At 32.5% G+C, this 21,214-nt stretch overlaps 1 protein-coding gene across 3 annotated transcripts in view; it reads left to right on the forward strand.

Annotated features, from left to right (window-relative positions):
• The window catches only part of LOC128207306 (uncharacterized), a 74,501-nt gene that overhangs the window by 42,121 nt on the left and 11,166 nt on the right, over positions 1-21,214 (forward strand). For all 3 annotated transcript variants that reach the window (XM_052910148.1, XM_052910149.1, XM_052910147.1), the window contains 10 exons: positions 10,815-11,052; positions 14,419-14,558; positions 15,098-15,220; positions 15,802-15,975; positions 17,343-17,449; positions 17,678-17,853; positions 18,739-18,827; positions 19,010-19,117; positions 19,331-19,393; positions 19,618-19,749. In XM_052910148.1, the coding sequence (XP_052766108.1) occupies positions 10,815-11,052; positions 14,419-14,558; positions 15,098-15,220; positions 15,802-15,975; positions 17,343-17,449; positions 17,678-17,853; positions 18,739-18,827; positions 19,010-19,117; positions 19,331-19,393; positions 19,618-19,749 (1,350 nt within the window). The remainder of the gene's footprint in view (positions 1-10,814; positions 11,053-14,418; positions 14,559-15,097; positions 15,221-15,801; positions 15,976-17,342; positions 17,450-17,677; positions 17,854-18,738; positions 18,828-19,009; positions 19,118-19,330; positions 19,394-19,617; positions 19,750-21,214) is intronic.

Below are 21,214 nucleotides of genomic sequence, written 5' to 3' on the forward strand. Positions count from 1 at the left end.
ATTTCCCGGCTATTCATAGGTCAATAATGGAATTTCTACATCGTAGAATTTGGAAACATTGTGATGTTTTTCTCATGAATATACGTTTAAAATAAATAAACACTAAAAGTACACGCTGACAGTTGATTACGATACATCTAACAATTTGATTCATTACAGTAAAACATGGATTATAAGTGAAATATACGCGTAAGAGAAGATTTTTTCTCGAAAAAACGAACTGTCAACAATCGGCATGGAACTGGGATATTCGTATCAAAGTGCTCAGAATGTAAGTATCCTTGAGCAGTTTTGTACGTTGATGTGTTCAAAAAACGTTTGTTTTTTAATTTATCTTTGGAATTTTTAAATCATTTTTATTAGCTAAATGTTTAGACAGCATGTTCATATTTTACATGTACTTATGTACATGTTACATATTTTTTATATGTACTTATGTACATAACTTATGTTTAAGATATGATATGAGTATGTAATCTTTAAATTGATTGTTTTATCTTAGAAAAATATTAGACTTAAAATTTTGTTTAAAAATGATGTGTTTTGGTACGTGACCTATTTCTAACATACCACAATACATGTACATACCCGTTATTTGTTTACAAAATGCATATTTTCAAAATTAACCTGTGAAAAAAAGTTGTATGTGGTTTGGGGCTTGAAGCCGCATCTGCTAGGATACTATTGACATTCATTGGCTTGGTGTAGGTCTCGTTAAAACCCCATACTGTTGTGAATCATTATCAACCATATGCACAACTACTACACATTTGTGCCTACCAACCCTTACTCTTGGCTAAAACAGATATTAGTGCAGAATGTATAATACTTGTGCATTTGTATTTTACGGTGGTAGTTTCTGCTGGTTGATAATCAGAAGTCTAATTTCTTCCAGGCAGGAAAATGACTGAATATTACTTAGTCAACAACACTGGGTTATGAAGAATTCCAGCTTGCATTAAATACTATGTTGGATCCTTGAGAGCGGATTTGACAGCCATGTCCATCCACAAGGCAGTCGCATCTGATCAAGATGGTGTGAGTATTTCATATAAAACATATTTGACTTGTTTTTTGTTTTTATAAACCTACTGTATTCAATAATCAAGTGGTGGTGGTGGTGGTGGTGATGGTGATCAAGTGGTGGTGGTGGTGGTGGTGGTGGTGGTGGTGGTGGTGATGATGATGATGATGATGATGATGATGATGATGATGATGATGATGAATTTTATTGTTAAATTTAATAATTTTCTTTATATATATATACATGTATGTATCAGCTTGTTGTTGTTTTTTCAAAATAATGTCGAGAAATATTAAACTGTTTATGTTTTATTTTGTATATGTATGGCAGTATAATTATCTATACTAATTGGTTAGAAAGGCTTTAAAGTACAACTTTTTTCCTTTACAGCACTAAACATTCTTGATGGGTAAAGTACCTGAAGGTGCATGAAAACCAAATCAGCATTGACTCAGCATTGAGTAGTTCATCATCTGTGCACACACTACAAGTACAAAGCATGGGAACAGACCAAACTTCAAATGTTGAAGAGTGAAGAATTATTGTGAAAAAAAATAATTGTTAGAATACCAATGACAAAATAAAACAGATATACATCAAATTACCCACAGAGATTGTTTACATGATATAATATTAAAAAAAACATTAGTTGAGAACTTTCACTCTGATATTTTTGGAGGGGCGAGCCCACTTATTGTTCTTGTTTCTTCACATATTTTAGTTAAAAGTACACTTATTTGTTTTAAACTCTGTAGTCTGAGTTATTATCACAAGTAAAATTCATTTATTTGAAACAGTACATTTTATGAATAAGTCCAATTAAGCTTTATAAATTTTTACAAGAAAAAGGTTGATTTTTAAGCATTTTATTAGCTATAAAAATGTATGGTAACATGACATTATGTATATTTTCTTCAAAACTGGACGGTAAACTATCATAAATTGTCTTTTAAATTGTTCAATAGACATCATAGATAATATATAAAATGATTTCAGCAGCTTGCCTTATAGTTAACTATTTTTTATGAATTTTATAAAACTGCTATATATTTTCAAACATCGAAAAACTGCTCTTTTCCGAGGAATCATAAGATCAATCAAAATGATTTTTTTCCATGTGTATCAATAATGTGTTCATTTCAACTTTAGTTTTCTGTTAACTGAAGTTTATTTTACCAGAAACTGTTGTGTTTATTTCGTAATCTCTGATAATGCGAAAAAAATTAAAATATAGACAAAATATTTACTCGTCGCTCTTTGTAGCCCTTGGAGTTTGGGGTGGGTGTAATGAAACATAAATAACTTTTTTAATTCACGGTAAAAAATCTTCAAAATTTGGATAAAAGTCCCATAGTGTACCGTGATTATAACTATGATGCGGTTAAAGCTTTTAAAAAAGTGTGTATTACGCGGCTAATACCTTAAAAGGTTTAAAACTGTGTGATCATAGAGTTTCATAAAAAATAGCATCATTGTACTACAACTGGGAACAAATAAAGAAAAAAAAAAATTAAAAATAAAAGCGACTAGTGTATGCTATTCTCTCCTTCCAAATGATTTGAAAACGTAAAATAATTGTTTTTGGTTTTTTTAAGATCAAGTCAGACAAATACAATTGTCCAAGATAAGTTTGTAGTTGTTATTGTGGCCATGGTAGGAAAACACACACACTAAAACATCCCCATGTAATACTAGTTATTGTAGGGTGGATATTTTTGCATATATTTCTTAATAAAATAAAACCACGTATGCTTAATCCAGGGGGAGGGGAGGGGGGGGCATTTACATTACTGCCACTTCCATTGATATCGATTAAGCCTAAAAGCTTTTTTTTTTCTTTTTTTTGTCTGTCTAACTTTTATTGCTACAGGTCATCCTTTGTCTGTGCTATAACTTTGTAATCTTGAAATGGAAAGACTTGCATACAGATACGTATTGGTTAAACCGAACGGAGAATGCTGATTTATTACCTTCAAAAGACTTGCTTCCGGAATGTTTCTTAAAATTATTTGTTTCCATGGATAAGCACCAGTGTTGGTTTTGATTGCTGTCTCCGGTTCTTTTATTAACACCATGTGTCATTCAATTTCTTGATTTGTTTTGAAATGTCCCATCATAGAAACATTTGTTATGATAGTATTATTTAGCTTACTTATACAAATGAGTGATTTATCAGATTGTTATCACTTTTCTTGAAACAAAACTGATGCATTAATTGCAATATACTTATTCAAATAATAACTCTTTCAGACACAAATTTCGTTTAAGTTCGCCAAATGTATAGTAATAATTATATTTGAAAAAGAACTATCACCATGCTCTGAATCCCTGTTTTTAATGATCGTTACGTGCTCATTGATGACAGGATGTCTTTAATATTTAATCTCAAACTCAAGCAACTTCCTTTAATCTTGTAACCTTGTCATTTCATATTTAGAAAGGTCAGTCTTTGGGATTGTACGAAAACAAAAACCTCAGCATATAATTTTTTTAAACCTTTTAACGGAGAAAAGTGTACTTCTGGTAATGATTAGCCGTTTGTAACGTAAATTCCGAATGGGCAAGAGTCGACTAGGACAACATACCTGGCAGTTAACGTTACAAGTGCTTCTTATTTCGTTATTATCTTTCACTTAATGTCTGTCATTCATCCAAACATGCTGATAGATATCCGTCTTTCTGCAGGTTTATTTATGATTGTGTATTGAAATAAACAAATAAATTCATGAATTGATTCCTGGAGGTGTGTGTAAGCTTATTTATACTCGCACCCGGACCTTGCCCATTCGTTTTTTTAGGTTTTTGGAGCATAGTGCACGAACATAATGTAATCCTGGTTAGAGCTACCCTGGTTCTTTAACGTGCATCAGTGTATAGCACTGTCACACGGGACGCCCATTTAACGTCCCTCCCGGAAGACGATTAGAATTTGTGATGGGACGGGGAATCGAACCTGCGACCCCTGGATTGATAGTCAAGTGTGTTACCACTAGACCACGGATCCGCCACAATTGATTCCTTTATCATTGCTCCCTATACACCCGCCCGTGCATGTATTTAATCTTAATACACACCCCGACAATGGAGCAGTTACATCTAACTGTTTAAGAATAGTAACAGAAATGATAGCAATACAATGATTATAAAAATAATACTACTATACTTATAAAAGTAATACTAATAAAACTATTATTAGATAAATAATAATAATAATAATAATAATAATAATAATAATAATAATAATAATAATAATAATAATAATAATAAAAATAATAATGAAAATAATAATAATAAAGCAGCTTTCATTAATGCGTGTAGATGAAATTTGGAGATTTAATAGTGAAATAAAACAGCTAAGGAGTAAAATAACCATCTTAAGAGCTTAAGAACTACTTTTAAAATCAAGGGTAGCTACTTCCTCTTGAACCAGTAAATGTTGCCAAAAATATAGAAAAATTTTTTTATATTAAATATGGTTGGATATGTTCCATAAGTGGAAAAAACCCACATAAAATACCCTTTATAAGAAAAATAGTAATCCTGTTTTCTTGAACTTGAATCTGAATATGCGAATACGCGAATATTTGCTTGAGTACAAAAAAAGACTTAACTCTAATTCATAGAAAATCTATATTTTGTCGAGGAAATATGTTTACTATGACACTAATGAATTACAATACGACCCAACACTGAAATAAACAAATATTCTTTAATTATGCATTAAAGGTAACACATTTAGCAATGAACATTAGATTAAATACAATATTGTATTCATAAAAAATCAGCATCAAATGCAATCAAACACACAAAAACACAACACTCATATGCACTCATGCACAAGACATACACACCTAACCTTGAAAAAAACCGTTAAAGGAAATAAGGTTATTACAGCAGAAATGAAAGGTTTCAAATGTGGGATGACAATTTGTTATTTAAACCAACCAGATTGTCGATTATGTCAAGGTTAAGATAATTGTTTCAGTATACAGTTTATACATATAATATATTATTGCTACATTACTGCCTTTACGCATCAGTTGTTCACTGTATATGCTTTGAAGTAGATTTGTTTCTATTGTTTAGACGAAACATTGTATTCGTGAGCTGTTGCATCAACAGCATTTTAGTCATTATCAGTAATTAAACATCTACATTAAACAAAAGGTGATTCTACTTGCTTTAAAAGGATACCTATGCCTTAAGAAATTGGCAATGTAAGCGTGTAGATGATATGAGCTTGTACACATTAGAGACACAATACGATTTTGTTGTTTACTGTTATAAACTATTTGTGATGAATTTGATAAAATGTTATCCATTCCAAAGACGTTAATTGCAGATCGCTGACCTCAAACCTAAATTTTACCTGAAATATTTTGTATGGTTTATTATAAACTACAAAACAAACAAAGACCCATTTAAATAAGGATTGATTCTTATTTGTTTGTGTGTTCATCTTAAAACAGACTCAATCCTGGAAACGTCATTTAAGCAGAAAAGAAGATATCTCTTTAAAATGGAGTCACGTTAATGCTATACAATTCCCATACTAAGTTGTTTTCTGCCATCATTGTTATCTTTTACTATAAGGCACGGTATGTTTTTCTCGTATACATAGTTTCATTTGTGCGTTTATGCTCAAAGACCAACCATCAAAATGCCATTTTATATTAAAACAATATATTTCAAAAACGTATGAGTTAAACGCAATGGATTCTAAGACTACATTATTTGTGTTCTAAAAGCAATCAATTTCATTCAAAATGGATATATCTGTCTAAACGTGGATGATGCAGACTGTGAAAGGCAACAAAGAATGCTCATCTTTCTGATGTATTATTTAATAACAAACTTGACAGCCGCATTCGACACAATACACTGTTAACAGAATTACCCGGAAATAAGTTTATCTCGAGTGTTACATAAATGGGACAATATGCTCCCTTGTACAAGACAGTAAACGAAATAACGTTGTCGAGGGTTACGATTATTTTCACTTATCTGTCAAATTAAATACGCACATGTTTCACTTTATAACACACCTGGCCCGGATTTCTCGCAAAAGTCCTTATGATAAGATTAAGCTTATTTCGCTTTTTGGTTTTGGTTTAATTAAGGATATTATAAGATAATCTTTTGGTGTTATAAGACTTCTAAACTCAAAAGTGCTTATGACAATCACGATAACTTTTTTCATTTGCTAATTACATCAGTAAATTGGCGAAATGAAATAAAATACTCAGGATTGTAATGATTTAACATATTCGAGAAAAAGAGTTGTAAATACTTTAATTTTGTAAAGAAAAACGTAAGAAAAAGTCATGCTGATATAATTCATTCGAAAACAATCAGTTTAAATTTAGCGTTATAATTCTGCTCACTCATTCAGTCGTATGCATTCGAGATATGAAAACTTTTGAATATGTAACGAAAGAAATTACAAAAATGTCTCAATTCAGATTCTGAGAATATAAGTATCTTCCATGGCCGCTAGTGTAAAATAGATTCATTCCGACACGAGCGTAGAGTGTTCTGCGGAAACGAGGTTAAAACACCCTGCGCGAGGGTCGGGATGAACCTATTTTACACGAGCGGCTATAGTAGATGCTTTTTCTCCAACCTCAGTTAAACAAAATTAAGTAAAAATATATTTTTTGCTGGAACTCTTTTGTGTTAAGTGAAAATTATTGCGTATGGATATGCGATAATTCGTGGTTGTCAGGGATATGCGCGCAGTGATTCAGATTATGTTAATAGTCAAATCAGTCTTTAAATTGTTCTAAGGAGAGTGAAGCATTATTTTTTGAAAGATACGTAAAAACTGTTTTATGGTGACATTTGAAGCGATAAATACTTAATAAGCGTTCTAAATATTGCCACAAGAAAAGATTTCCATGATGCTACAGACGACTGTCTTCAACAAGGGAGGTAATTACAATGTGGTGACCATTAAAAAGGAGTTCCAAACGGGCATTTTATATTGGACCGTGGGCAAGATAAGAATTTCTAGCATGGTTAAATTATTGGATCTACTTATCTGAGGTGGGAGAATAAAATAAAGAAAAAGTAATTTAACATTGGATTGAGAGGCTCGCACATTCTGTAGGAATCCAATACAATGCAAGGTCATTATAGACGCATTAAAAGAAAAAAAGCCTTTAAAGATATTAACGTCGGGAAGTACAGTTCAAGTTTCAACAATGACCTTAGAATCGATTTCTTATAACAGGTTCGTACTGATAGATGCCCCTTCCTCTTAAGCTGGGATGTCAGTTCACATCTCCTTTTATGCACTTAATCGAAGACTCAATCATCTTGTAGAGAAGGCTTTATTCCTACGTGGTGCCGTTCAACTATATCGTGGTCCTTGTCAGTAGTAATTAAAATCATGTACATCGGCTTAGACATGGGTCCAATAATGTATTACAAACAAGATACCAAGTGTGGTCTTTTTAAACTGCTCTTGTTTACAGCGAGCATTTAACGGTTAAGAAATATATACATGAATTATATTGATCATCTGGTTTTCCATTCTCTTACTAATATATTCAAGTAAGTTTGTTTTTAAAGGCATCTTGATATTCCTATTTTGAATGCATCTAAACTGTATTGAAATTCTAAATAAAATATAACAATTAATTAACGGTATATTACGTCCTAGAAACCGTGCGCTTTTTTATTACATGTCTTTTCGAGCGATGAATATAAAAACATGCTTCTTTTTGTTAAACAAGGAAATCGTTCAGAGTTATTGAGCAACTCAGTCGATTCACCGCGTGTACATTGTCTAATGGATCATTTTCTAGAAAATACTTGTTCAGCTGAAGATCAATTCGAACAAATGCGGTTGCCCAATGTAGGTTTGTAATATTCCCAAAGTTAAGACTTAATGGAGAACACTTAATATATCCAGGGAATTATTTTAATTATAGTGTGGATATTTGCCCTCTTTAACTGGAAATTTGTAGATGCTTACTGAATGCATGAAGGTAACTGATGTTGGCATTAATGTATATAAGGAAAGTTTTGTATTCAAATACTGTGTAAAAATAACATCAATTAAAAGAAAGTTTTATGTATGAAAACTTTTCCTTTTCATCAATAATATTGAAGTCATTTATATTCTGATACCTCAGAAGCAATTGATAATATGGCACAAAAGTTTAATAACTTAATACCGCTGATGCTTGTCCAGGGCGCGTCGGCAGTATTTAAAATATCAATGCTGGGGGATAAAGAGACTATTCAATTGCTACCATTGGTTAATTATGTGTTTTCAAAGAGTATTACTTCCGCAATGTTTGAAGAAGTACAGTGTCCATGTATAGGTATCTTTATCTACTTTAATTTACACTATTCATTGTTTTGGTTTGCCATGTCATGGTGATATAAGCAACGTTTTGTTGAAGATTGTCCTCGGCTTGTTACATAAATGGTTTCAATTTGCTAAGATAATCATTTTTTAATAGAAAACTAAAGTGCAACGTTCAGATAAGTTATTTCATTAAAGCTTTAAAGGTTTCGGAATTTTCATTCTATACACTATAAAGTATAATTCATAGTTTTCCTAAAGGTATGGGGAAATGACCCTTAGACTGCATTAATTGTGTTCTAAAAGTTATCATGTCATTGTCATAGAAAGTTGGTATATCTATCTTAACGAGGATGATGCAAATTGAGAAAGGCAGCATGGGTTGCTGCCCTGTATGGTAATATAGTTTTTACAACAATCTTGACAGGTCCCATAGACACCATACACTGTTAACATTATTAGCCGGAAATTAGTTATTCCAAAGCCAAGCATAACTCGAACAATATTTTATGTTTTACGAGACAGGAAACAACACTGTTCAGGGAAAGTAAGGATCATTTTGTCTTATTTGTCATATCAAATATGAACAGGTTTTAGTCTAAACTATATCAAAGTCTCGGTATGGCTTTTAAGTACTTGGATAGGGTTAAAGAAGACCTTACATATTACTTGTAAATAATTCATCTTACTTCTTTTAAACTGTTATTTTGATGAATTTTCTTTAAAAAATTCTTTTCTCCTATTACGTAATAAAACCTGTAAATTTTTTTGCCTTATTTTCATGTAAATACATTAAAAATGTCAAAAGAAAAACAAAAGTAGTTGTATGTGTTCGACAGATGTTATATAGATTTGAAAAACCATAATTAGATATTAGCCCATGTAATTTAATTGAATAAGTTGCTATTTTAGTCAAAGAAATCCGCTGAAATCGTTTCTGGTATTTGAATCCCGTATCTTGTCCAGTGGGTGTAAGCTATCCCACTGAAAACAAAACTCCTTTTCCGTTAAAACAAAGAACTAAAGATATTCAGTGCAACATCTTATAGTTCTCAATTTCTTCTATTTTTAAAGCAGAATGGTATTATTTACACATTGAACGTTTACAAGAGGGACCTGTCCAGGTGCGTATCAGCCTTCTTAATTCCAGGTAGACCCTTAATTCCTCTGGGAGGATGTTCCATACCTGACTGGCCTCAAAGCGGAAATATTGTTTTCCATATTTAGTTGTTCTTACTGATGGAACGTCTACACAGTTTTCGTATCTCAGATTAAAATTACCTGTCTTAAAAGTTACAAGGTTTTGAACATATTCTGGTGAGATACCATACATACATTTGTAAGTTTCAATTGCAATGTATCTTACCCTACTCAAATGTAATGTTGACAATTGAACTCTATGAAGAAGATTTTCGTAAGTTGAGGTGTAATCATTTAAAACAATTTTTAAAGCTGTGTATTGAATCTTTTCCATTTTTTCTGTGTTGGTCTTGCTACAAAAATGCCAAACGACAGGAAAGTAGTTGAAATTGGATCTGATAAAAGATTTTAAGATAATAAGCTTAGTATTAGTTGTCAAAAATTTGCTTAGTCTTTGAAGAATATTCAATTGTTTAGCAGCTTTTTTGCACATCTACCTCAACACCTCAAATTTCACTTGCTCTTCACAAACAATGGTCTGATTAAGTATATTGAATTGTTTTATTTCTTTAACAGACCTCGAGCCAACTGAAATTGCCTGAACATTGTCAGGGTTAGCCTGCATTTGATTGGAAGAAAACTAGTATATCAAAATGTTACTATCTTCTTAAAGAGTCTCCATCGTTCATCAGACCAGTCAACAGAGACTGTTAAATTCTTACTTTTTAGAAATTTAACTGTAAGTGTGCAGTACTTTTTTTCATTATACCTCATGTGACATGCTCATGTTAAACTTTCATATACCCATCAGGAGCATTTTCGTACTGCAACACACTGACAGTACCGTTTTGACCAGTTGACATGATACAGTTACATAGCACTAGTTAAATAGGTATTTTTGGTTTCCCAAGTCTGAGGTGGTAAGCGTTTATTAAAATGTGTTGTAAATCTGGTTACGTCCGGTGTTTGCTTTATTTCTAAACGACATTTGCAGCAAAATGACAGCTAATGTAAACAAACAATAATTACAGAATAGATTGATTAAACTTGAAAGTTGTTTAATGGTGAAACATCTTTATATATGTATTTTGATGTAACTGTGTTCGGTATAATAAAATAAATATTGCATGGCTTTCAGTGTGAGAGTACACATTGTCAGTATTCGGGTAAATACTGTTACTCTCGGATTCGCCACGGGCAACAGTATTTCCCTCATGTTGTCAAAATGTACTGTCACACTGGAAGCCATGAACTATTTATATAATGTAAATAGTGAGTGAAGAATACCAACCGTATAGACAATATAATAAACCTTTTCCACATTTCTCTTTCTAGGATCATACGCTGTGTTGTCATCAGCAGCAGCAACTGAAAACCCTGATCAGCCGTCAACACTTTCCATCAACCCGGATAACATAACCTCTCAACAAAACGACTCTACTCAGATTTGCGTAGAAGTTTTTGTTTCTCTCAGTTCGGAACAAGATGATGAACAGCTTACATTTTCCGTTGTTAATGAGGATGACGATTCTCAAAACGTTATAGAAAATCTAAAAATCAACACAACCAATGGGTAGGTCTAACAGTTGATTTAAACAATTATTGCATTTGATAAATCAACTTTAAATTCAAGGGAATGGCACGACGTTCAAATGCAATCATTATTGGCAAAGTCATACATGCAAAATGGAATATACTGTTCCGGGGATAATGTGAGAGATCAACTCTCTACAACGTTTTCAATATATTTTTTTCTTTTATATAAGACGTACGTTTGAATCTTTGCAATCAGCACGGAAATTAGACGTTAAATCAATAGTTCCCATTGAAGTACATTTATAATAAAGGTGCATGAAATATTTAAGTTAATACAATTTCTTTTATTTTTCATATGATTTCAATATTGTATATATGTAATGAAATGGTTTTCCTTTAAGGACTACGTGTTTCATTAAAACAAAAACACTTACAACAAATTCCATTAATTGAATTGTGTAGCACTCGGATGTTGATAAATACATAGCAGTACTCGGACGTTGATTATTTTTTAATTGAACTCGAACGTTGACTGACATACATGTGAGTATACAAAACTGTTCATCATATATAACATTCAGACATCATATTAAATACTCGTGTAGTACTTGCAACACGCTATTCCTGGACGTCTAAATAAATCAATATTTTATCTCCTTACCCATAATTTAAAACATAGGAAAATATATATACTTCTCAGTTAATAGTACATAAACAGTGTGTTATAAATTACAAAACACGACCAACCAAAACAAATGGTTTTAACATAAACTATTTTTGTTTAAAGGGTTTTGTTCAAGTTCTATCAAATCAGAATCGATTTTTTTTATTTCGTGTGAAATTCTAAGCAAAACATTTGATTCAACGAAAAAATATATCATCAATTTTTCTATTGTTATTTACTTTTTAAAATGTATTTAAAAATGATATATTTTGCTGAGTATCATCAGTTACCCTTTTGAATATTGAGGTATTGAAGACGTCTATTGAAATTCTTTTTCAATGAGTATATGTCAGTTGCTTTGGTTTATACCAATTTATTTGAGATAGATTCTGACGAAAGCTGATAGCTTATATAGTCTCGCACGAGTCCTTTTTGTGGACAGAAACCAGAACTGTGTCCTTTTAGAGAGGTCATAATCAAGTTCGATTCCCACGACCACATGGGTGAGAGGCAGAGACCAATACCACTAGACCACTCTCACCATTGTGCACTCAGTTGCTTTAAGGTGTTTATTTAAAAAAGTAAATAAAATATCTCAATTATAACTCGATTAATCAAAAATCGCTGCGCTCATAAATCTATTTATCTCCGAGTATTGAACCAAACCTTTGCTAATTCCATTTGTTAGAATAAAACCAAGAAATACTGAAAAGCGTATAGTATTGCATGAAATGTTTGGCGCCGTTGTGAATCTTCTGACAATTGATTCTTAAAGGAAAGAAATGCTAGCCAGAATAAGATAAACAACCTATTGATTTCCCCTTGCGTCTTAATATACCAAACCAGATCACATTGTTCACGCAATGGACCAGTGGTAAACCATACATGACAGAATCACTCAGTAATAATAAATCGCGCCGCCATTTCCCTGTATTATATGCAACCTTAGCCGAAAAAGCAAAGCCTTTCTTTCATCATTCTAAATGTCAGCCAGATTTGCAATTTGCAAATAACAGTTATTATGTTAAGCCCGTTTTTAAATGTTTTGAACGTTCATATAAGAATGCAGAAAACAACAATTACAGTGGCAATGACGTTGCAGGACTATGTGACAACTAATTTTAATATGCAGTTAAATATGTATCGTGACAAATTATATACTTTTATTAATGTCACAGTTGATTATTGTGGCATAAATTTGACCAACGAGTTTAGTTTTTATCTCGTTACAATGATATCCGTATCTCGTTAAAACGTCACAACTCACCAATCAGAATCGCCTAGTAACTGCATAGGAACATGGTTGACGATCATCTCTTGCCTCAACCCTGTTTACAATGCTGCGAATTCGAGTGATATTATAACGCGATAATGATTAGTTTTTGTTGTTGTTGTTGATTGGCCATGGTGTCATATTAACAACATATGTAAGTCGCATAAACGAGTCTTAAAGTCATTTAACAAGTTACGAAAGTCGTTTTAACGATGAAACAGAAGACTCATGTCGACTTAATGCCCCTGTAATTTATATCAGTAACTTTATCATATTAACTTGTCTTTAAACTGTCGTTTAAGCCTTCGAACGTCTGTCAGTGTCATAAATAAATGTGTGCCTAAGTTATCGGATGTTGCACGGTACCTGACTGTTTTTTTCTATATTTACTGACTTTGTTTTATGTGAATCGGTATAATTTTGCATATTTAACTGAAACGTTCGTCTAATAACAATAAACTTTTGGTAATGTTGATTTCTATTTATCTACATGTAGTTATCTATTTACGCAAAATTGCTGTGAGGCACCACGTCAGTTATTGTAAACAACTGGCCAAGCGTTCAGAATTGTGTAAAAGGTAACAACTTTGTTCACTAAATTGTTTTCACTGTATCTCACCCGAATCATAGACATACGACCTGAAAAGAAGATGCACACTTTTACAAAAAGTGATCATTAAACGAATATCAAAATATCTGAAAAGGAAAATGCTTGGGTAAACGATTTGTCGCGGTACGGACAATTGTACAAGAATGGGTTTAAACTTGTTGGTGCCAAGGCTCATTCTTGCGTGAACATTTTTAAACATCAATATGCTATTACATCCCAAGCAACATATAAAGCTATTGACAATCAATCCAATATAAATTTTAAATAAATAAAAGAAATCTACAAAATTATATGTTTGTTTGATATTTTTTTAAAGTATGCTTATATTTATTATTTTGTTTAAGATAAACAACACTTCAATCTTTACGTACATATTGATACATGACGGTTTACACAAAAACTGGTTAGACAATTATTCATTTCACATTGTTAGGTCGATCATTTATTACGTACATGAGTATAACGTATTTCATTTTATAAAACAGAAAGGCCTTTTTTCAACCATGTTAGCCAAAATGCCAGCCTGGTTAACGCAGTATCTAGCGAACATAAACGCTAACAAAGTAATGGAACAGAAAGCCAGCATGTCCTGTAAATCGTTTAATGTTAACAAAGTGGTAATGGAAAAATGTAATAAACTTACTTTTTTCAGTAATAAACTGGCAGGGACCTGCATCATTTCCAGAAACAATTGATACGAACACGCTTAAAAAGAACACAAAAGCATAATTTATTCTGTTTTAAGAGGGGGTAACCCAGTTACCCAAATTAACTTGATCTGTACGATGCTATTAAATTAACGTCAATTATTATGAGATAACTTCTAGAATTACCTAAAACAAATATTTCTTTTCAGATGGCAGATGCGCAGAATACATTTTCTGGCACCAGAGTTTCATAACAGCATTGTGATCGCTGCCAATCTGAAGGGAAAAAACAGTGTTTTGGCACTGACAAACTTCTCCTTGCATGAAACATGTACTGCTGAATCCAATGGTATGTATTTCGTGATTAGTTTTGTTATTCGACGCTTATCGTTTGCCTAAAACCCAAATGTACCGTTTCACTTTACTACAGGAATAACAGCATTAATGTATCAACTGTTCCAAAGTTCCAAATATTGTGTTTAAAAATCGAAACAAATGTTGAAGCTTTGTGACCTTATACTACAGGTTATCTCTAAAACCGATTACGTAAATGACGTAAAACAATAATCCGAAAACCTTTTTTAAAGTAATTGCAATTTAAATTTGTTCCCTGTAATTTTTTACATGTTCCATTTCTATGTATAAAATCATTTCAAATCATACCAGCATGACATGAGTTCACCTGGCATTAAACAGACACATTATTGCATAATGTTTACCTCTTTTTTACAACGACAAAAAGTTTTTTTAAAGAAATCTCAATAACATCGAAATACTCATTTGCCTAAATCATATCAAGGCAGACTTGTTTTAAATTACAATGAGTTATCGGAACTTATTCACCAATTTACATTGGTATTGTCATTCATCTCTACACCAACTTACCAGATATACCATCTACCTGTGCTGAGCAGAAGGAGTTTGTCTGTGCCGATGGAGCCTGTTTATCATGGGACAAAGTCTGTAACTTAAAAGACGACTGTGTGGACGGCTCGGATGAGAACATTTGCGGTATTTCCCTTAAATATGGATTTTTACTACCGACCAAAACATAGCCTTGTGTTACACATTGCATCAATATAAATTGTATTGTAATGCACGGTTTAACATAATAATTAATCTATATTGCGAAATAATCCACATACGAATAATAACATTTAGTCTTAAGTTTTGATATGGTATGTCGTATTCGAGTAAAATTTGTTCGCGAAACACAAGTTGAATGAAATAAAAATATGCAAAAATACATGAATGTCGAATACGATCATAACCCTTTTATTATATATAATACTGATTTTAAGACAGATGGTCTCATAATAACTGTATGCATCATATAAATATTGCGCGAACTTGTTATGACGTGACGATAGCAGAGGAAATGGACGTTTTGTACATTAGTGAAATACAGACTACAGAATTTTGACATTTGTATTGCGTGTAGATTTATGACTGGAATATAATTACTCGAAATATTCAAAAGTTATTCATTCAATGTTTTGAAGCATTTTTATTGACCAATAAGGTTTTTATTCATTCACGAGAATAAAGTAAATAAAATGGAATTTGAATTAATAATGCATTGTAACATTCAGATTCCCTGCCAACACATGCGATGTGCACCTTCGAGGAGGATACGTGTGGCTGGACAAACATGTTTAATGATCCAAAAGCACGGAACGAACATTTCGATTGGACACGACACCAAGGCCCAAGTCCTACACCAGATACAGGGCCAAAAGTGGACCACACGCTTGGAACAACAGAAGGTACAAGCAATTGTATCCAATATAGTCATTCATTTTAAAACCCACATCTTTTTAAACAAGTTATGAAAGACTCCTATGTTGTTTAATGTTGCAACAATACTGTATTTTAAGAGAGGGCCGAATGTGTAGATATTTTTCGTCAATTTAGATAATTTTTATTTTTAAAAGATGAGTACCGTGAATTTTTAAATGTCTTACGTTTTAACAAGAAATACCATTTAAAATCTGTTTACGGCATGCAGTCCAATATATTTACCATCCTATGCGGTCTTGAAAAAAGATAAATTCGCAACTTAAGCTTTTAATGGTAATGTCTAAAGGGAACAAAAAAGAATTCATTAATTGCTGGAAAACACAGCGCATGTTTTTATGTTTTGTATTTTGTTTTTGTTTTTCTTGCCATAGGTATTTTTGTACACTAAAATAAAACTATAAAACTTGAAACATTCTAAATGCATTCTAAGGATAACTCATTTACAATTAATTTATTGCATATATTTTATATCTGTCATTTGCTTCATATATTAAATCAGTAATTAGAGCTAAATACCGATTTTAAATGTCAGGTCTCAAAACCACAAATACTTAACTAGAAGTCATTTCCCAATCATAATCTGGACTCGCACGTGTACTCAACATTTTGATTGAAATTTATTAACTTCGCTTAAGCTTCAAACAACAGTTTAGTTATGCAGACATGCTTGTTATAAATATAATTAATTATGTAAAATATCCGGAATCTGTTTTCTTTTTTCTTATATATACACATTTTGAAAATGTTCTCCGTTGAACTTATATTCTTTTGTGATATTGAGACCATGTTTGGCGAAATCTGATTAGGTTTAGCAATAATTATTTCAGCTTAACAGTTTTAAGGCGTCCACAAGTTTGAGCACACTCAAAGAATACACTTTGATTATAATACTTGACATTACACAGAGCTTCTTACAATGGTGTAAAGACTGTTATGATAATACTGTTTAGAAAATTGACTTGTTGATATAGGATGATACGTTTTATTAGTTTGATGTTTATATAATTGTATACTTTGCTCCTCTATCGAGCTGCTTATGATGTTGTAAAGGCTTTGATGATAATTTTCTTTTTTTTATAATTAACTGGTTTTAATATGATGAAATGTTTAAAACAAACAAATTCACAAAGGTATTATGTAGGTGAAGACTCAATATAAGAAACTAAAAAAAGGTAAAGCAAGTTAGGGAATGAAGCAAGGACATGAACGAAATCTCTGTCAATTTAATGTAGAGCACGGTCCTAGTTCAATATAGCTCACTGTACTAACCATTCATCAAACCAACACTTCGTTAGCAGTTTTCAATAAATTATGTTTTTCACACTTCTTTCAGGATTCTATATGTATATCGAATCAACAAATCGTACAATGCTAGATTTTGCAACCCTACACAGCATGGTTATGCCACCTAGGTCGGAGGACTTAAATGGGAATTGTAAAGTAAGACATGCCTGTATTTGACTTTCGGTTCACCTATGTCAGATTATGTTTGACATTATAAGTTATTTGTATTAACACTAAAATAGCAAAAAAGCTGCTCGCGTTGAGCTGTATTGATGAAAAAAGATGAGATATAAATAAAAGTCTTGTTTGTGTTTTTTTTTTCAAATATTTAAAATAATTTTAATACCTTATAATAATTTCAGTATCAAGTTGTTGTTTTTTCAGCTACGCTTCTTTTTCCACATGTACGGTCGAACTATTGGTGAGCTTGAGGTCAGCGTCGTTGACCTTTGTGCCGAGAACCCACTTCAAAGAGGCCCACATAGACTCTGGCATAAGGAAGGAAAGCAGGGCAATAATTGGATGTATGCTGAGGTTCCAATAGCAAACACAACATCTTGGTGAGCAAGCATATTTGCTTAATAATGATATGGTTTATTTGATGATTTAGTCAGTGCCTCGTGATTAAAGGATTGCCATGAAAACGCTAGGCTGAGTTCAACGGCGAATAGATTAAAAAGAGTCACAATGCTTCAAGGCAGACGTTCAATTTGTCTTTGACAGCTTTGTAAAAAGCATTAAGACATTCAAGTTGCCTCCTTTCTACATACCGCTTGATAATACCTTAATTGAATTGTCAAAACGCATATTTAATGCCAACTACGTTTCTCGTTAACAAGTTTAGTTCTTAAAAACTATAGTTTACGCTCTTATCTTAGCTTATCCAATCATAATGATATAGCATGCAAGTACTGAATCCTTAGCAGAGATTAAGTCAATGATTTACCTGTAATGCTAAACGAAAGTTTTGGACTTGAATAGTTGAGCATAGTTCTATAGGATCCAAACAAAAACTATGTTATGCACCATTTTATCACAACAAACGCAATAATTGTAGGTAGAATGTCTGTGTCTGTGTCTTAAAACTTTTTTCCATGTATTTTAGTGCCATACAAAACAACAATTGAAAATAAAGACGTTTGTTTTCTTAAATTTACTGCACCATCTAACAAATTTAAAAACTCTTCATCTTGTAAAACATTTGTAAAATTCTTTAAAGTCTTAAATACATATTGAAATGAGAATAATATTGTTAGGGTTCCATAAGCAATGAAAATTTAAAATCTTAACGCAACTTATTTTCATAAGTTCTAACATGAGGAATTTTTATATGAGACTTTGTTTAATAAGACAATACAGAAAATGATAAAATCATTTTTGTTCTTTTTAAACATATTTCTACAGTTGATATTACTTGAATGTATCGTTAACATTTCTATACCCAGGTGGATGATAAATATACGAGGATCCGGAGGGTTTCACAGTCACGGAGATACAGCTATAGATGACGTCACATATAGTCCTGAATGTTTCGGTTCGTTGGATTTTCATATAGCTTGTTTTTATATCATTGTATGAGTATGATTATTTTTTTTAACTTAGTCTACATGTTTCTTCTGCGTTTTATAGATCATATCATGTTGCACAAAACCTATATTGTGATTGCATTTATGAAAATATTTGCATGCAATGCCTAAACATATATTATCGTTTCAGGAATCCAGCATAATGCAAGCCATTTTACGAACAAATCTAGCGAACAAGAAATGACATTTAAAACGTTCTTGCTTGATCCAAAGACATACTGCAAGATACGACATACAGGTACATTCATCAAATAAAAAAGCATTCAACTTGATGTTATTAAAGTATTCTTTGCTTTACGGTATATAAATAACAATTAGTGTACCGTTTTGTTTTGTTTGTTTGTGGGACCAAATATTAACTTTTCTTCAACAATCAGTCTTTATATCCTTATTCTGACGATGCATATCAAAGCCAAAAACGTACATATTATATAGCATATCGTCACCATAGGTGGAACACGCTCCGCAAAGGTCACGAGTTCAGATCGGGAAACAGACTTGGAAGGCACAAGTGGTAAGACAGGAACGATAAATACATTAGATGAAAAATCCCTTGTTGTTTTAGGTCAGGCTGATTTATTTGAAAGGAAAACCTTTATTGCAGTCAAAGATCTTTTAGTTACATAGATTTAAATTGACTAGGTCTTTGAAAATAGATGAACTCACCATTTGTATATGCAGGGTATTAGTTGATACCTCACGAAATATGCGTCATAAGATACTATATTGTTATTCTAGGTGACCCAGTCACAGTTGGATTAACATGGGCAAAACACCCATCTCCAAAAATCAGGGTAGAGTACATCATTGTGATAACAGTGTCAGCCGTAACAGTGGCGATCGTCATGGGAACGGTATTACTATGTATAGGTATGTTTATATATATGAATCTATTTATCGATTATCACAAATGACATGATGGTAATATATTTGCTTCTCAGAGCGTTGCCAGTGATGGAACTATCATTGCCTATACACATCTTAAACCAGCAATACAATTTCATTTTTGCTGACTGTTTAAATGCGATAACCAAGTCCTTGATCCTCAGTCCTCAATCCTTGATACACTCCCCACCCCCAGGTTTTATACATTCCATATGTTGTGTTTTGTTTAAGGATGTGTGTATGTGTTTTTGTTCTGTGTTTCTGGTTTTGGCCCTGTGCCGTTAAACGGAAATTATTTTTGAAATTTCGAGTACTTGACTTATTTCCGTATGATTTCATATAAACATTGAATCTAACAGAGACGGCTATGTTCATGGATGTTTCTCATGCTTTCGAAGTATCCCTTGTAATGTGTTACTATTTGATTATATCAAGGAGCTTGCATTAGATTTATTTGTTATATACACTTATCAACGGCTGAAATTTTGTCCCATCTAAACTACTTACCATCTGCTGTTGTATCACCTCCAACTTAACACAAACGGTATTAACTATTTCACTGAGTATACTCGTTGTTGCGCTAGTCAGTGATTTGCATTTATATGTGTTAATGTGGTAAGAGGTGATGGTTTGTATTTCTAAAACAAATTTGTTCTTGCACTTAGTGTTGTGTCAATACAATTTGTTAAACAACTGATCATCATTGAGATTAACTGAAAATGATGGATCCATATTGAAAGAATGCCATTTATCTTCGCAGGGAATAGCACTGTTGTCCGTTTGCGTTGTGTGTAATAATTCAGTAAAACAACTCGATTATTTCAGTTTTCCAGGAATACATGTTGAATAATTTGCCAATCCGATTACAAAGAGACCAATGTGTTCGTTACGGCAGTTGATGTAGCTCAAATGGTAGTCTAAAAACATGCATTTTAATAACTGTAAGTTTGGCATGAACTTTAGAACGACTCTTAAACACGCAAATATACAAGGTGTGTGCAGTAACGTGTAACCCATAGGTCGTAAATCGTAATTATGCCATTTATTATGCATCAATATGACGTCTAAAATGCTTCAATATCTTGGTGATTGGTTTATACTAATTTATTTTAGCTCGATTGTGACGAAAGCTGATAGCTTATAGAATCACTCTCGAGTCCGTTTCCTGGGCAGAAACCAGTATTGTGTCCTTTTTGAGAGGCTATGAGAAAGTACCCCTGGTGGGGATCGAACCCACAACCTCTTGGGTGAGAGGCGAACACCTATACCACTAGACCACTCTCACCTCATAGACCACTCTCACCTCATAATTTTGACGTCTAAAATGCTTTAATATCTGGGTGATTCTGTGGTTGATATCCGTTCAACCAACTCTTAATGATATTTCGATTATCGAGCTACAATCTTCGACACAGGTCTTTCAATTTGTAATGAATTTGAGTTGGTCGGG

The sequence above is a fragment of the Mya arenaria genome, chromosome 11 (genome assembly GCF_026914265.1).
Source record: "Mya arenaria isolate MELC-2E11 chromosome 11, ASM2691426v1".
Lineage (NCBI taxonomy): Eukaryota > Metazoa > Mollusca > Bivalvia > Myida > Myidae > Mya > Mya arenaria.